Source organism: Abramis brama, assembly GCF_963993115.1.
Source record: "Abramis brama genome assembly, chromosome: 9".
Lineage (NCBI taxonomy): Eukaryota > Metazoa > Chordata > Actinopteri > Cypriniformes > Leuciscidae > Abramis > Abramis brama.
The window spans coordinates 29,449,976-29,465,297 of record NC_139971.1 but is presented as its reverse complement, the minus strand read 5'-3'; the positions used below and the strand labels follow the sequence as shown (position 1 = coordinate 29,465,297).

Sequence of the window (15,322 nt, the reverse complement as noted above, 5' to 3'; positions counted from 1 at the left end):
ATGATGAAATCCTTACGTGTCTTTGTATGAACACACTACACATCTCGGTAATTGTCCTTCGGAGGTAGATTAACCCACACTTTGGGCTAAGACACTTACCAGACGGGATTACAGGAAAGGGTGACAAAGGAGAACGAGAGGACAAAACATGATGTCTGTCTGATCAGTTGAACCAACAAAAGCAAACCCATCTGAAAATCAGTCTCACTTTTATTTTGAGCTATATAAAAGCACAATAGTGTTAAGCAAAACCTTTCGGCTGGGTCGCACTTGCAAACATTCACCAATGTTGTGCACTGGATTTGCAGAAAATACCAAGATTTCTACTTCAGAGCACTGATTTCATTGCGAAAAGGCAATCATAGGCTAAATCATAAAGGAAATAGAATATTAGTCAGTCAAGTTCATATTTGAACTGCTCAAATGTGGAAAGTTTATATCTGTAATACAAAGTTATTTACAAAATTATAAAAAGTAATATTGTATTTAATTTTATATTAAATATAAAATATGAAATTACATATTTTCATTTGTATATATAATAAATATATTGTAAAAATATTTTCTTTTTTTACCATTACGGTTGGTAAAAGACAATGCATTGTTTAATGCATTGTAAACTGTAAAATAATGCCAAAAAGATATTGAAAGTTTTTAGTGGATGATGTCGCCCTCTAGTGACCAAGAAAAGAGAGACATTTTGAAGGACTAAAGCAGCCGTAATGATAGTAGGCTAGGCCTATTTGTTGATAGAACTGAATAGAAATTTATTTATTTTTTTAAAGTAAAAAAGTACCGTCAGCAGGTGCAAATTAAACCTCATTGCCTTGTGATTAAAAACTGTTCATAATTTGACACAAATACCACATTTTGATCAGCAAACATAAAAAATAAAATAAATAAATGTCACTCATTGTATCGCTATCGCTGTTAAAAGAAACAATAAAACACAATTAAATAGCCTATACACTGGTAATTCACCAAAAATGTTCTGTAATGCTTTGCAGAGCTTGTGTTCATTACAAACTTCAACTTTTAGGCTATTTGTTTCTTCCGTGAAGACAATTTTTTTCTACGCAATAACGTTAGGCTTATTTAAAGATGTCAACCTCAAACGTGACGCAAAACCGCCATAAAAATGGCTCAGTGAAAATGTTTTTAATTTTTCTGTTTATATTATTTTCTTTCCTTTTTTTCCTTCTTTTTACTTGTATTATTATTTTATAGCCTATATTATACTGTATGTTTTCTTTTCCTATTTGTTGTAGTATTCAATATTTTTATATACGTTGGACTGTTGTCATATTTATTATTTGTTATGTGACTGGCAAAAAAAAATGCTTTCAAACATATATATTGATCAGAATCAGAATGCTGATTTGCATGATTTGTTCACGAATCGGAGTCTGATCCGGTTCTTGCCTTGACTATTATCGCGAGTAACGGTTTGTTCCTCACACAAAGTTGTGATTTATATACACAAATCGTTTGGATGGTGATTTTGTGCCCTATTAGGGCTTGGAAAAGACCAGACTGTAAAAAAATAATAAAAAAAAAATAATAAAAAAATGGAAAAGACCTACCCGAACATGCTCCTCCAGACCAGCAGGAGTCAATACTGTTCCTTATCGCGCAGTGCTACCTTGACGACGTCCAAACCAAAACGAAGAATCTCTTGACAACTTCCTGTACAGCAGAAACATGTGAGAAACGTGCAATATTACTACTGCACTATCTTGAGGCATTTAAACGACCTCCTTAATATTATCGCGACTTGTATGTAACAGTATTTGTCATAATCAGTAATCAACATTGTTGTTTTTAGAGACGTTTGCTGGCTGTGAAGAACAGTCGAGCTGAACTCGTGGTGAAAATGCCTGCAGTTACTTTATTTGTCAGGAGATTACCTGAAACAGCCACCAATGATCGTCTGTCAGCAGTATTCTCTGAAATAGGACCACTGAAAAACTGCTTCGTTGTCAGTGATAGAGGTAAGATTTTACTAATTAAATCCAGCTAAGTGAGATCATGTGTAAAACAGCATTTCTATGAAATATGAACGTTTTGTATGTGTGCTGTGTTCGTGCTGTTTACAGAGACTAAGAAATGTCGTGGTTTTGGATATGTGACGTTCTCTATGGAAGAAGATGCACAACGGGCCATAAAAGAAGTCAAGGAGTATGAGAAGCAGAATATTTTTGTTACTGTAGCCAAGAGAAAACCAGATGATAAGAAAAAGAAGAAGAAAGTGAAAATAGAAGAAGGTTAGATCTTCATGCATAGGTTTTATTTATCATGGATTGTTTTTACTTAATTTTTTTTAATGTTTTGGTTTGGAAGAAGAAATGACAATGAACTGTTCATGCAGATTCAGAAGATACAGAGCAACCTAAGAAATCAGCAGAAACCAAAAGTCCTGAAAAGTTTACAGGCATAAAAAAGACGAAATTGAAAGCTCGGCTGATCGTCAGAAATCTCAGTTTTAAGGTAAGTTGACTAAAATCTGTTGTTTAAAGGAACAATGCTTAGTTTTGACATTTGACATTGCCTCTTACACTTGTGCGGTTTATGTGCAGTGTGAAGAAGACGATTTGAAGCAGATCTTCTCCGAGTTTGGAACTGTGCTTGAGACCAAGATTCCCTTAAAATCAGGTAAAACTTTGACCAACATGTGCAACACATCTCTTCTATTCTCTTTACATGATGTTTTTTTCATACGGCCATCCACCTTGGTTAGTTTTTATGGCATCATGTTTGTGCAGATGGGAAGAAGCGAGGTTTTGCGTTTGTACAGTTTAAGAACATGTCAGAAGCTGGAAAAGCTCTTGCTGCGATGAACCTGAAGGAGATCAAAGGTGAGTCTTTCTCAACACTGAACACACTATTGCAGAGTGCTTCAGCAAACTTCCATGACATCAAATTATTTGAATAGTTATTTTTAATGTAATATCAACATTAATGGAATTTCAAAACAATCTATGCTAAAAAAAAAAGCGTTTTCTCCCAAAATAACAATTGTTTTTATTAAAGAAATCTTGAAATATCTGGAATCAGAAAAAGAATTGTAACTATGTCGGCGCTGCCAGGTTTTTATTATTATTAATAAAATGTGTCTTATTCGTCCCTCACAGACAGACAGGTGGCTGTGGATTGGGCAGTTCCAAAGGACAAGTATCTCGCCACCCAATCAGCTTTAGCGCCTGGTAATTTGTTTTGTCATTTTCACTGCATTATTATTTATTTATGTGCATGTGGTTGTAAAAAGCTTTGAAAGTGCATCTGCTGTCTAGATTTTTTTAGCAAAGTGTATCTGGATATCTTGCAGGAACTATCAAAGAAGAGAATGTGGAAGGTGCAGTAGCTGATGGGAATGAAGGTGCCAAGAAAAAGTAAGTACTGGATATGTAACTGATCTGATGATGTGTGTTTAGGTGAATTCCTTAAATTTAAAACGAGGTCTCTCGTGTTAAGGTCTATATCACTGGAAGAGAAGGATGACTCCGAGTCAGAGGAAGAGGACGATTCAGAGGATGACGACAATGCAGAAAATGAATCTCAGCAGACAGATAGTGATGCCAGAGAACCTAAAGATGATGACGATGATGATGACGATGATGATGATGATGACGACGATGATGATGACGACGATGATGATGACGACGATTACAACGAGGACAATAAGGGAAAAAGTGACTGTATGTTTCATTTATTCATATAAAAAAAAAAAAAAACTAAGGCCCGTTTCACACAATCCGTATGCAATACCAATTTTTTTATGTGCCCATGTTTAACAGGTTAGAGCATTCACAGGATCATGTATATATGCAGCAGTGCAGTGATAGTTTCCGCACCAAGTCTATTTTTGCTGTAACAGTGCATTGTTTGTGGCCAAAATGAACATGAAAATGAAGTAATTTCACCATAAATGCATATAATTAAAGCCTACTGTGTTTCACAGTCAACACATGGCTTTTTACCCAGAGTAAAGCAAGGAAAAGTATACCTTACCTCACATTATATAAACAAGGCAGGCATAATGGATGGCACTCGTGTCTTCGTGGAGATGGAAAACCAAAGTTTTTCTATGACCCGCAGGATTTCTTGTATAATGATTTAAATACAAAAGAAAAAGCATGAGAGTTGGCTGTTTTTGTCAATTGTAAGTTTTAATTGAAAGTGTTTTGATACTACCTTGTAACTAGATCTCGATTCAAACACCCACACAATCTCATTCTTAAAGGAACACTCCACCGTTTTTTGAAATAGGGCTTATTCACCTTCTTTCCTACATTTAGATAGGTGGGCAAATGCATTTTTGTCTCAGTGCATGCATTGTTTTAGTTTGACAGGGTCATGCTAGCTTAGCTTAGCATAATGAATGGAATCCTTTGTTGCCAGCTAGCATGTCCTGAGTAAAAGTGATATAAAAAAAAAAAAAAACCCCACCTAATTACTTCTTGTGGCCTGCGTATTCACAACAAGTACAAATAGCGATGCAGATTAACACTAGGCGATTTCTTATGCAGATATTGACTTGGGACTATATTAGGGGGAAGCACAGGCGAAGCACTGCTACTTGGGTGCAGAGATATCACGCCCAAGTAGCAGTGCTTCGCCTGTGCTTCCCCCTAATATAGTCCTTAATATATAAGTCAATACCTGCCTAGGAAATCGCCTAGTGTAATTCTGCATCGCTATTTGTACTTGTTGTGAATACGCAGGCCACAAGAAATAATTAGGTGTTTTTTTTTTTTTTTTTATATCAATTTTACTCAGGACATGCTAGCTGGCAACAAAGGATTCCATTCATTATGCTAAGCTAAGCTAGCACCGACCCTGTCAAACTAAAACAATGCATGCACTGAGACAAAAATGCATTTGCCCACCTATCTAAACGTAGGAAAGAAGGTGAATAAGCCCTATTTCAAAAAATGGTGGAGTGTTCCTTTAAATGACACGATTCGCCTGTGTATATTAAAACGTGCAAAATCACACCGGAACATTCAAATCTGTGTCGGCGCTGAGCTGAGAGAACCGCTTTTCAACCACACATTATCATTATTTCTGTTACAAATATTCATATTATCATAGAAGAACTGGGATTTTTTTTTATAGTTTGTACATGTTTAAATGTTTTAGCACTTGCTTGAGCAACTTAATATATAAATCTATAAAGATGTAATACATTGTTTAAATTTAGTGCATTTAAAATGTGAATGCGTCTATGAAATATTGTATAACTGTAGTGTGTCAAAAAAAAAATCACACTCCTGAAAAAGCATTTTCAGTAACAACGCTTGAATTTGAAATAAAAATAATCAATTGTATTTGTGGTATACAGCCATGGATCAGTTGTGCACTGCGGACGCGTCATATGTGAAAGCACAATGAGCGTACATGCACAACTGATCATGTGTGAAACACGCATATGTCATGTCATATGCATGTAATGTGTCCGTCAACACTATGACTCTCTGTAAATCTCTATCCACAGCTCTTCCAAAGAAGAAGAGAGACCCTCTCTCTTCAGATGTGACTGAGGGAAGAACCATCTTCATCAGGTGAGAATCATATAAGGAAGTTCTGTTGTATAGATGTTTTTTGTTTTTTTTAACTAGTCGAACATTTTTATCAAACTACATAGCAGTCCATAAACGATAAACAATTGTTTAAACAGGAATTCATGTTTTCATTGTCATATCTTCGTTTCATTTTGGGTTCTGTCAGAAATCTGTCCTTTGACACAGATGAAGAGGGTTTGGAGGAAGCTTTGTTGCAGTTTGGCGAGCTAAAATACGTACGTGTGGTGATGAACTCAGACACTGGACATTCAAAAGGTATTTTTAATCACCAAAACCTTGGCCTGTATGGAATTAAGTACAGTATTCATAGTAATTCTGTCTCTACATGTCTTTCTAGGTTGTGCTTTTGCCCAGTACAAAAGTAAAGAAGCGGCAGAGAAATGTATTGCTGCTGCTCAAGATGATAAAGAGGTGAGTTCGCTGTCCTGCAGCTCTAGCAAGAGTTGCTGTTCTTATATCTTCAACATATTATACCGGTAAACATCGGATCGTTGTGCTGATGCATATGTGTATTTCAGTTTGGTGGCATTAGGGTTGATGGCAGGAGATTGAACATTTTGCCAGCCGTAAACCGAGAAGATGCGGCAAAATTAAAGGACAAGAAAGTGAAAACCCACACAGGCACCAGGAACCTTTACCTCGCCAGAGAGGGCTGTAAGTAAAGCCAGTCACACAATGCTGCCATTCAACTGACCATTAACAGAGCTTCGTTTTAGTTCGGCAATAGCAGTACAGGCCCTGTTTACACCTGGTATTAAAAAGCGTTTTCGGCAATCTGATCACAAGTGGTCGTCACTAAATACAGGTGTAAACGGGGTCTAACGTGTTTTGAGCTTGTCCACTTTCGACTTCTTCCAAGGGTTGTAGAAAACGAAATTGACTGATTTGCTTTTGTAGTGTAGACAGTCATGTGGTTGAATGCGTTCGATCAGCCACAAAAGACTGCTTGCTCTCTGCGTAAAGATTATGGGTAGTGTGCTAACTAGACAGGATTTAAACTGTGTCAGCTGGAGACCCAAGTTTGATTTGAAGATGAATAACACTAGCAAGCACAATGTTCTCTGGTTTCTAACACACACTCACCACGTTCGGCGTAGTTTTGCTGCTAACAGATCGGAAACGAAAGCTGCTGCTCTCTGGATGTTTTTTCCCTCGTCTCCTTTTGTGTTCGTATGTAAATCGCGTGAGCTTATTTTATCCATTAGATTGAAAGATCTGAAAAGGCCCAAACATTTACCTGCTCATAGACCCTCACCTCAAAAATATCAGGACAGAAGTGGTCGAAAGTGGACAAAAAATACAGGATTAAAACACCAGGTTTAAACCGGAATGTCTCACTCATCTGCTTTTGATCCGATCGACCAGAACACATTTTAATACTAGGTGTAAACAGGGTCCAAAACTAACATGTGCACCTGGGCTTGTTACCTCTTGAACTTTATCTAGTGATTCGTCCTGGATCCAAGGCAGCAGAGGGAGTTTCAGAAGCTGACATGGCCAAGAGAAAAAGAGTGAGTGCAGAGAATTATTATTTTTTATAAAGTATAAAGTATTTCTATAAAGCTTTAATAAATGTTTATTTCAAATTTATGTTTTGTAATTTTAGTATTTCAGCTTAAATTTATTTCAGCTAAATTTTTTGTTCAAGTTTTTCATCTAATATTTGTATTTTATTTTATTCAGCTTTATTTCAGTTACCAAAAATTATTCTCAATAGTCTGTTAACAGCAACACTGCTGATTTTAATACATCCAAATCAATACTGCAGTTGTTTCCCTCATATTTACATTCAGGAGTTAAAAAATGAATAAATTCTGGCATTAACATGCACACCATCCGGGTGACTATACTTTTTGTTTTTATTTTTTAGACATCTGATTGCACTTTCCCACATTAAATGGGAAATGGCGCTTATTATGTTACATTGCATTAACAGTTTTGCTGTCAAATCAAAAATAAAAATAATAAAAGCATTGATTTCAAGATGCTTTAATCACTTTGGCTGATAAAAAAAGGTATCTGCCATATGATCATGCCAGGTGTAAAGGTGGCCAAAAAGTATTTTTATGCATGTTTTCTGATTAACGGTTGTTGTTTTTTGTGTGTTGTCAGTTTGATGAGCTGAAAAGGGCAAAGTTAAGGGACGTTAATGTGTATGTGTCTAAAACACGGCTGCGTGTCCATAACCTGCCTAAGAGCGTCAATCAGCCTAAATTTCGCAAGCTCTGCCTCTCCGCTGCTGGTGGTAAAGGCGTCCGCATCACTGAGGTAATGCACACACTTTAAAATAATAAAAAAAACAAAAAAAACAGTGTTATTAAAAACCAACTAACAGCAAACCAAAATTTTAAGCAATGTTGAAAAGAGATGTCTTCTCGCAGTTCTTCCTGGTAACACTAGAGGGCAGGACTATGTTATTTGGGTATGATCAGGAGGTTTCACTGTCTAGTTTGTTAGTAGTCATATAGCTGACTTTTCAGGAACAGTCCTCCTAAAAAGTCTTTCGGCACAATGGTTCATAGAGCAGCTTTTGCGGGGTTCTAACCTAACTCTTGATTGCCCATAGGTTTAAGGGGCTATTAATTTACATTTTGAGGAATGGCACACACAAAATGTCATTATGACCTGACAGATATCACTGAAATGAACCAGTCTCTGTGACAACCCTAAGCTTAGCCAGATAGAATCTCTCCCTCTGCCTATCATTTTGCATGTCAGAAAGATAAATGTTAAAAACCTTTAATAAATTTGTCTTTTCGACATGGTAGGTAAATTATTAAAAGCAAACAAGATGTTGGGTTTGGAGACAGGCTTGTATGGTTAAATGGATAGTTCCCCCATAAATAAAACTTTTGTCATAATTTACCTAACCTCAAGTTGTTCCAAACCTATATGAATTCCTGGTGAACACCAAAGAAGATATTTTGAAGAATGTCGGTAACCAAACAATTGATGTACCCCATTGACTTCCATTGTATATTTTTTCAGTTGCCCATCAACTGTTTGGTTACCCATATTCTTCAAAATATCATCTTTTGTGTTCAGCAGAAGAAAGAAATTAATTTAGGTTTTATTATGGCATAACTTTTTCACGTAACAAATTCGTGTTCCTGATTGTCTCTTTCTCTGTATATGTACCTACAGTGTCGTGTGATGTATGATAAGAAGCCTATTCGGGGTCAGGTGATGGGTAAATCTCTAGGATACGGCTTTGTGGAGTTTATAGCACATGAACAGGCTTTACAAGCCCTACGTCACCTCAACAACAACCCAGACATCTTTGGACCTCAAAAGGTAGACCACCACAACTTTTTGTTGTCATTCAAATACCAACAAAAAGCCTGATTTGGGTTGCTGGGAGCTTTGAAAGAAAAACGGGATATTTAATAGCCTGTTTGTTGTCCTTTCAAGTCAAAATGTTCCTAGAAAGAGAAGTAGGCCACTGTGGCGACTGTCTTAATTCCTAGAAGTATTTCAGCTATGTATTTTGGCACGATGTTAGATGATGTGAGCTATAGTTTGCTGGTTTGTAAACACACTTTGAGGGCCTGTTATTAAGGGCTTCAGTGCCAGGTTCACAGCAGTGGACCTTTAGTGTTTTGCAAAGGAGGACAAAGGAATGAACAAATCAAGCCATGTGCCTGTCTGTCAATCTTTCCACACGTCATATAAACACACATTCCTCCGACGCTCAGTGGAATGTGTTTTGGTCTGTATTGAATGTAACTTCTCAAAAATAAGATGAATCGTTCTGTTCACTCACTTTTGTGGCTAAGACTCATGGGTATTTCACTTAATATAAATTGGAAAAAGGTTTAGCATTGAGCAATAACTGAAGATTGAGCAAGACCAATGTTGAAGTGTGAATGTTTTCCTGTGTCATTCCCATCAGAGACCCATAGCGGAGTTCTCTCTGGAGGATGGCAAGAAGCTGAAACTTAAAGCCATTCGTCTGAAAAACAGCAAGGTGAGGCTTGGTTGCATCTTAAATAAAGAATTCCCTAAATTCAAATGAAAAAATAAATAACAATTTATTGAGTCCTTTATGTGCTTTTTCAATTGAAGCTACCCAAACAAGACAGTAGCCAAACAGGAGGGCAGCCGCAGCATCCTTCGGGAAAGATGAAAGGTCCCTTGCGGAAAGGAAATGCGGCTAATGTTGATAAACAGGGGAAGGCACAAGAAAGCCAGTACTCCGGGTTTATGACCAAATCAGAGGTGGAGCACGTAGAACTGAAGGATGGCAAAAAACGGCAGAAGGTTCTGCATATGCCTTCGCATAGAGGCCCAAAGATCAGGTACAACTCACTGCATATGTGAAATTGAAACAAGTACTGTTTAATTAATCATAAAAAGTCCATTACTTACAATGACCCTCGCACTATTCCTCAGGCAACGCGATAAAGGGAAACAACCCATGGTGCAACCCAAGAAACCGAATAAAGGGCCCAGCAGGAAAGATAGAAATATGTCTACTTTCATTGAGAGACGCAGCATAATCGGGAAACAGGCAAGTCAGAGAGTTAAAAAGTAAAAAATTATATATATGTGTGTATATAACAAGTGCTGTCAATCGATTAAATTGATACTTGCACATTTCCTTTCATTAATTTCACCTACCGTTATATATTTATATTTTAATAATTTCACATTAAATCTCCAAATTATTGTTGAAACAACATAAAGACGGTTTATTTTAAATGTACAACATTTAATTTAAGCGAACTTAAAACAATCTTCACATAAATCCCTTTATAATGTCACATTTAGTTGTCTTTAGGTGCCTTTAATATAGCAGGGCTCAATGCTAAGGATTTTGTCTACTGGCCCAGTAGAGCTGTATGTATATACAGGGTTTTTCCTGCATTTTTTTTGTCCTGCCAAAGCCTTATTTGATCAGTTATTATGATTTATGAGTGATGTGTAGATGACTGCTGCACATGTTAACTGAGGTAGAGAACGAGCAAAGAGCACACTCTCTCTGTCTTCAAACTAAGCAGCACTGTTTTTGCTCTCTCTCCCTCACACATATTACGGTAATCAAAATCAACTTCACACAATGGTAAAAGGTTGGACGACTGAATCCATGTTGCACGTGGCGCATTAGGAGATTCCCCCCCCCCTGAATTACCGCTGGGTGTGAATTGCGCTCAAAAAACATAGCCTCTTCTCTGACAAGCGTTCCGCACGTGCAGCTGACATGAACCACACGTTCAATAAACGAAAAATATTTATCCAGTGATGAAGTGTTTTCTGTGTTGACAAATCTTTCGCGTTGTCTTAACAGCCGGGTTTCGCGCACAATGCGTCCGCTAATGTCCGATTCGCCGCCTAATGATTCCTTGGAACAGATTCATTTTAATGAATTAAAACAGTTAAAACAACTGATCTGTCCAAAACTGAACTCATGAATCGTTATATAATCATTTACTCAGAACACCTCTGAAATGAGAATGCAGGTGTGCTTACCCCATTTAGCAAGAGTGGTAAGTAAGAATTAAAAGCCTTAATAATCCACAGTATTTTCAAGTTATTTATATTGACAGTGTGTAGTAAATTACCCAAATCGTTTAGTTTAGACTAGAATGAGGTGAAACCAGAACAAAGCAAGTTGTTAGCTAGCTGCTAATTTTATTCAATTGTATATGGTAGAAAAGTAGACTGTTTGTTAAAATAAACTTTGTAATGCTACTTTTTAATATTGATATGACTGTATACCAAAATAATTATTAGTAAACAATGAGGAACAAAAGAAACAAACATCAAGGTAAGAGATCATACATAATATATGATATGGGCTCGCAGGTCAGGGTACTTTTTATTGTGTGTGTGGATGACCATTTCTGTCAGCCACCACCAAAGACCCCGGGAAAAACCCTGATATATAAACAGTACTAAACGTTTAGACGTAGGTTTTGGTTTAAGTACCACCAGTTCAACCGTTAAGTTATGTCTATTATTATTTATTTTTTTCATAATTCTTATGTCTATTTATTCTGTTTCAGAATGGCAAACCTGCAAAGAGAAAGTTCCAGAGCAGAGAGGATGCTCGCTTTGACAGTTTGGTGGACCAGTACAAAAAGAAACTGATGGGCAAATCAAACACTAAGACTGTAGTCAAGAAGGGCAAATGGTTCAGCTGAACATGTGAGAGAAAATTAACATGTTAAATGTCGAAAACTTCTCAGAGGGGGACTGAATTTAATACTTTAGCTCTGTCTGAGTTTTTAAAACGAAAAAAAAAAAGGTTTTTCAACGTGATATTACTTGGGTGCATCAGAAGACTATTTTTTTCTAAAGAAATAAAATCATTTAGATATGGTTCCAATATTTAACAGACTGTTTTGTTGCTTATTAGTTTGGATGTCTATTGAACTAAATGTTTATTAAGAGAGTTCCACGCCAAGTTTCATGTTTCCTGCTGTTTTCGACACAGAGTTTTTTAAACATTTGTAGACAGGATGAGTCGTCAGCTGTTGTCAATATGGACTTCGCCAACATTTATTTTAGGTGTCATTATTTAACTGCTCTCCTCAAACTTTGAAAACAGGTGTACGTGATTTAAATGCCAGTAGGCATTTCCTGTCATCCCTTGTTAAACAAGTTATGTTGACTGCCTGGAAAATAATTAACTTGCTTGTGGTTTTAATCCTGTATAAAATTAAATGAAACCAGCATTTTGGTTGATTTAATGTCTAAAATGTTTAGAGCAGGTTTACTCGTGGCCAATATGATCTCAACAAATGAGATGGGCACAAAAGTGCTAAATTGAACTCTTATTTAATTTGATGCATTATTTAATGCACCAAAAAACGTTTTTCATTGAACAAACAAAGCTATAGATTTTTGACAAAAAGGGGGCCAGGCAAATTGATATGATATTTGATTTAAATGAATTGCAGGTTGTATGGTCAAAAAAGCCTGTTGTTGTCAGATTTATCTGAAAAACCATTCCAATGCTGCATTTTCCATTTTGGGATTCATTGGAAAACAGGACCAATAAAATAAATTACTACATGAGACATCCCATTTAGATAGAAGCACATCTAAAATGTAATCACACCATACACGTATGCAAGCTGCATTGACATAAACATAGCTACAATAAAAGTATACAATCAATTTATTTTACAGGTAACATTTTTTTTATTGGAAAAATGCTTCATTACACAAAATACAAAACTATTAACAATCACAGGATATCAAAAGTGCATAGATTCATACTTTGTAGGTCAATATTTTATTTATTTTGGTGCGTGTCCTACATTGCTGGTGTTGCAGCAAGAAGTAAAATGGGAACATAATTCCAGCTTCCCAGCAGAGTCTGACCTCGCTTCTTCTGGTAAACAGTGACATCACTGAACAAGCTCAGCAAGTGCTGATGTCATCCTGCAAACAGCATGAAGTATGATATAGCAATGTGTGCAGGTATCAGATTGCTAATGTTTGTTTACGTCGCAAGGACAGATTGTTTGGCGCATCATGATGTCGCAAGCAACGTTTCTAGCTTTCCATTTTATAGCAGGGAATCATTTTTAAATCTGTTTGTACATTGAATTGTGCCAAAAATGCTGCTTTGGAATTTATAAATATACAGGGTTTTAGATAAATATAATAAATAGTGTACTATAAAGCTATAATAGTGGCAGATTAGCAGTTCTTCAACTGGTCCAGGTTATCTATCAGCTTTTGCAGGAACTTTTTCAGTATGTCTAAAGTGATGTACCTAAGAGTAATGTGGTAGGTGGTGTTGTCCTCTAAGAAAGCATCCAGTGACCTCCCATTGGCTGGTTTCTTGGGTGTGCAACGCATAAATGTCATCCTTTCATTAAAGTAACCCAAAAGGGTGGACACATAACTGCGTAACTGGCTCACATTCCCCTTGGATGGTACATTCCCCTTGGTCAGCCTTTGAAGAACCTCCTGGATGGTAGTTAGGGTGTCCACGATGGACCCAAGCCCTTGGATAGGTTTATCAGCAAGAACATCAAGCTCTGGATTCCCAATGTGGATATTTGGATGCAGATGTATCTGTGAGAGAAGACAAATGAGCATGACCAGATCTCAATGAGTTTCACCTGTATTAACCTTTAACAGAACAGAAGCCATGCAACAAGTTCACTGAGTTCTAACCCATTATCCTCTCACCCTTTGTTCCTCAATTCTGTAGATGATGGTTTCTGCTTGCAGTCTGACCAAGTTTTTGAGGCTGTCCAGATGAATGGGAATGCCATCAATCAGAAAGAACATGCTCAAAATGCAGGTGTAGAGAAGAGCTGGAAAATACATGTTTCCTGTGTTTGCGGTGTCTTTTTTTTTTTTTGCAGTAGTGCAATACCTGCTGAAATAAAATATACGTTATTCTGAATGTCTACTAAAATCTTTTAAATGTAATTGTTTAAATGGCTTATGCTCACCGAAGCTGCATTTATTTGATCAGAAAATATTATATTTTACATTTAATTCATTCCTGTAATGGCAAAGCTGAATCTCTACTTAATATTTTTATGGAAACCATAATACATTTATCCTATATAACATGGATTTCCTGATTATAACTATATATATATGCATATATAGGTGCAATTTAGACTGTATCTGCATTCCTGCAATTAATTGGCAAAATGCTTCGTTCTTCAATATTTACGTTCTCCCAAACTGCACTAAGAAATCAGTTATAGTAAATTCAATTAACAAAGGGTATTTTCTATATACAAATTGTAAAGCTTTAAAACTGTGTCTAATCATTGCACAATCTTGCAATCCAGGCTTGATATTTCAGTTGATCTTCAGTTGATGTACATGCCATTTAATCTCCTATATCAGATCCTCTTAAGTCATAATGCTAATTCAAATTAAGAACAGTTTTTCCAACAAAAATACAACATTAAAAAGTGGGCTCCTTGCACATGAAATTACTTCTAAGGGAACTCTAATGTGATGGTGCCTGCAGTCTTCAGCATGTCAGTGAACCCCAGGCCTCTCCAGTCTGCAACATCAAGCAGTTAAGCGTTCTGCTATGTTCAATCTAACTTCTAAATGAACAAAACGACATCCTCTGTGCCTACATTTGGATTTCAATATCTAGTAAATTCCCTAAAGAACAGGTTGCTCTTGTATAAACAATAATTGCTTCATTCCAAAGCACTCTTATCTTTTTTTATTCCCTGTGTGGAATATTAAACTTAGTTTCTCCATAATATAAATAACTAAAAATACCCTTTTAAAGGCTATAAAAGTTAGATGAAAAAAAATCACATATTATCGAGAATGCCGGTGCTCATTGGAGTGTCAGAGCCGCAGATAGAGTGAGAGTAGTGATGAGTAGAGAGAGAGAGAGTGAAGGGGACTTACCTTTGAGATCTGAGGATTGTATGATGCCCAGACTCCATGAGTGGTCAGGCTTATATAGCTGATAGTTGTTGACTCATGTGTGAATCACCTCTCTTTCCCTGGTTCTCCCACTGCAGACAGCATGAGGGGGGACAATACCCCCGCTGACATTTCAAGCACAACCCAAACCCATCTCAAACACGCATGTACTACAAATGTTTGTCATTGTAATACATTCCACCACAGTCACCATGTGATTGGTGTGTTATAATTCACTATGGATTTGTAGTTTTTAAAACAAGAAGCTAGTCCCCAAGGGATGCACTTTGTTAAGGAACTCACCGAACCAAGTAAAAAAATGTCACACCCACTCAGTGACCAGATCCTGATGCAAATATATACTGTGG

General features: G+C 36.7%; 2 protein-coding genes across 5 annotated transcripts; one reads left to right on the top strand and one right to left on the bottom strand.

The window, feature by feature from the left end:
• The first annotated feature begins 1,637 nt into the window (after positions 1 to 1,637).
• On the top strand, positions 1,638 to 13,950 carry rbm28 (RNA binding motif protein 28). Of its 3 annotated transcripts, XM_084124397.1 has the most exons (21): positions 1,638 to 1,703; positions 1,826 to 1,991; positions 2,097 to 2,264; positions 2,369 to 2,487; positions 2,577 to 2,652; positions 2,763 to 2,855; positions 3,132 to 3,203; positions 3,326 to 3,389; positions 3,472 to 3,695; positions 5,495 to 5,561; positions 5,728 to 5,837; positions 5,920 to 5,993; positions 6,101 to 6,236; positions 7,029 to 7,093; positions 7,695 to 7,850; positions 8,727 to 8,876; positions 9,475 to 9,549; positions 9,648 to 9,880; positions 9,975 to 10,092; positions 11,588 to 11,729; positions 13,753 to 13,950. In XM_084124397.1, the coding sequence occupies exons 2-20, from the start codon at positions 1,874 to 1,876 to the stop codon at positions 11,723 to 11,725; spliced, it is 2,256 nt and encodes a 751-aa protein (XP_083980523.1). In that variant the 5' UTR covers positions 1,638 to 1,703; positions 1,826 to 1,873; the 3' UTR covers positions 11,726 to 11,729; positions 13,753 to 13,950. The 3 variants fall into 3 exon arrangements, with proteins under 3 accessions (XP_083980523.1, XP_083980521.1, XP_083980522.1); XM_084124395.1 differs by lacking the exon at positions 13,753 to 13,950 and having other exon boundaries at positions 11,588 to 12,257; XM_084124396.1 differs by having other exon boundaries at positions 1,684 to 1,991.
• Positions 12,794 to 13,871, bottom strand: lepa (leptin a; the record flags this gene model as incomplete). 2 transcript variants are annotated; one of them, XM_084124399.1, is made up of 3 exons in its annotated part: positions 12,794 to 12,971; positions 13,309 to 13,613; positions 13,731 to 13,871. In XM_084124399.1, the coding sequence occupies 3 exons, from the start codon at positions 13,869 to 13,871 to the stop codon at positions 12,938 to 12,940; spliced, it is 480 nt and encodes a 159-aa protein (XP_083980525.1). In that variant the 3' UTR covers positions 12,794 to 12,937. The 2 variants fall into 2 exon arrangements, with proteins under 2 accessions (XP_083980525.1, XP_083980524.1); XM_084124398.1 differs by lacking the exon at positions 12,794 to 12,971 and having other exon boundaries at positions 13,121 to 13,613.
• Positions 13,951 to 15,322: the final 1,372 nt, after the last annotated feature.

Coding starts and splice junctions, on each gene's coding strand:
- rbm28 (XM_084124397.1), top strand. CDS start 1,874: ATGCCTGCAGTTACTTTATTTGTCAGGAGATTACCTGAAACAGCCACC. Junction 3,390..3,471: donor AATGAAGGTGCCAAGAAAAA/GTAAGTACTGGA, acceptor TCTCGTGTTAAG/GTCTATATCACTGGAAGAGA. Junction 5,994..6,100: donor CTGCTCAAGATGATAAAGAG/GTGAGTTCGCTG, acceptor TGTGTATTTCAG/TTTGGTGGCATTAGGGTTGA.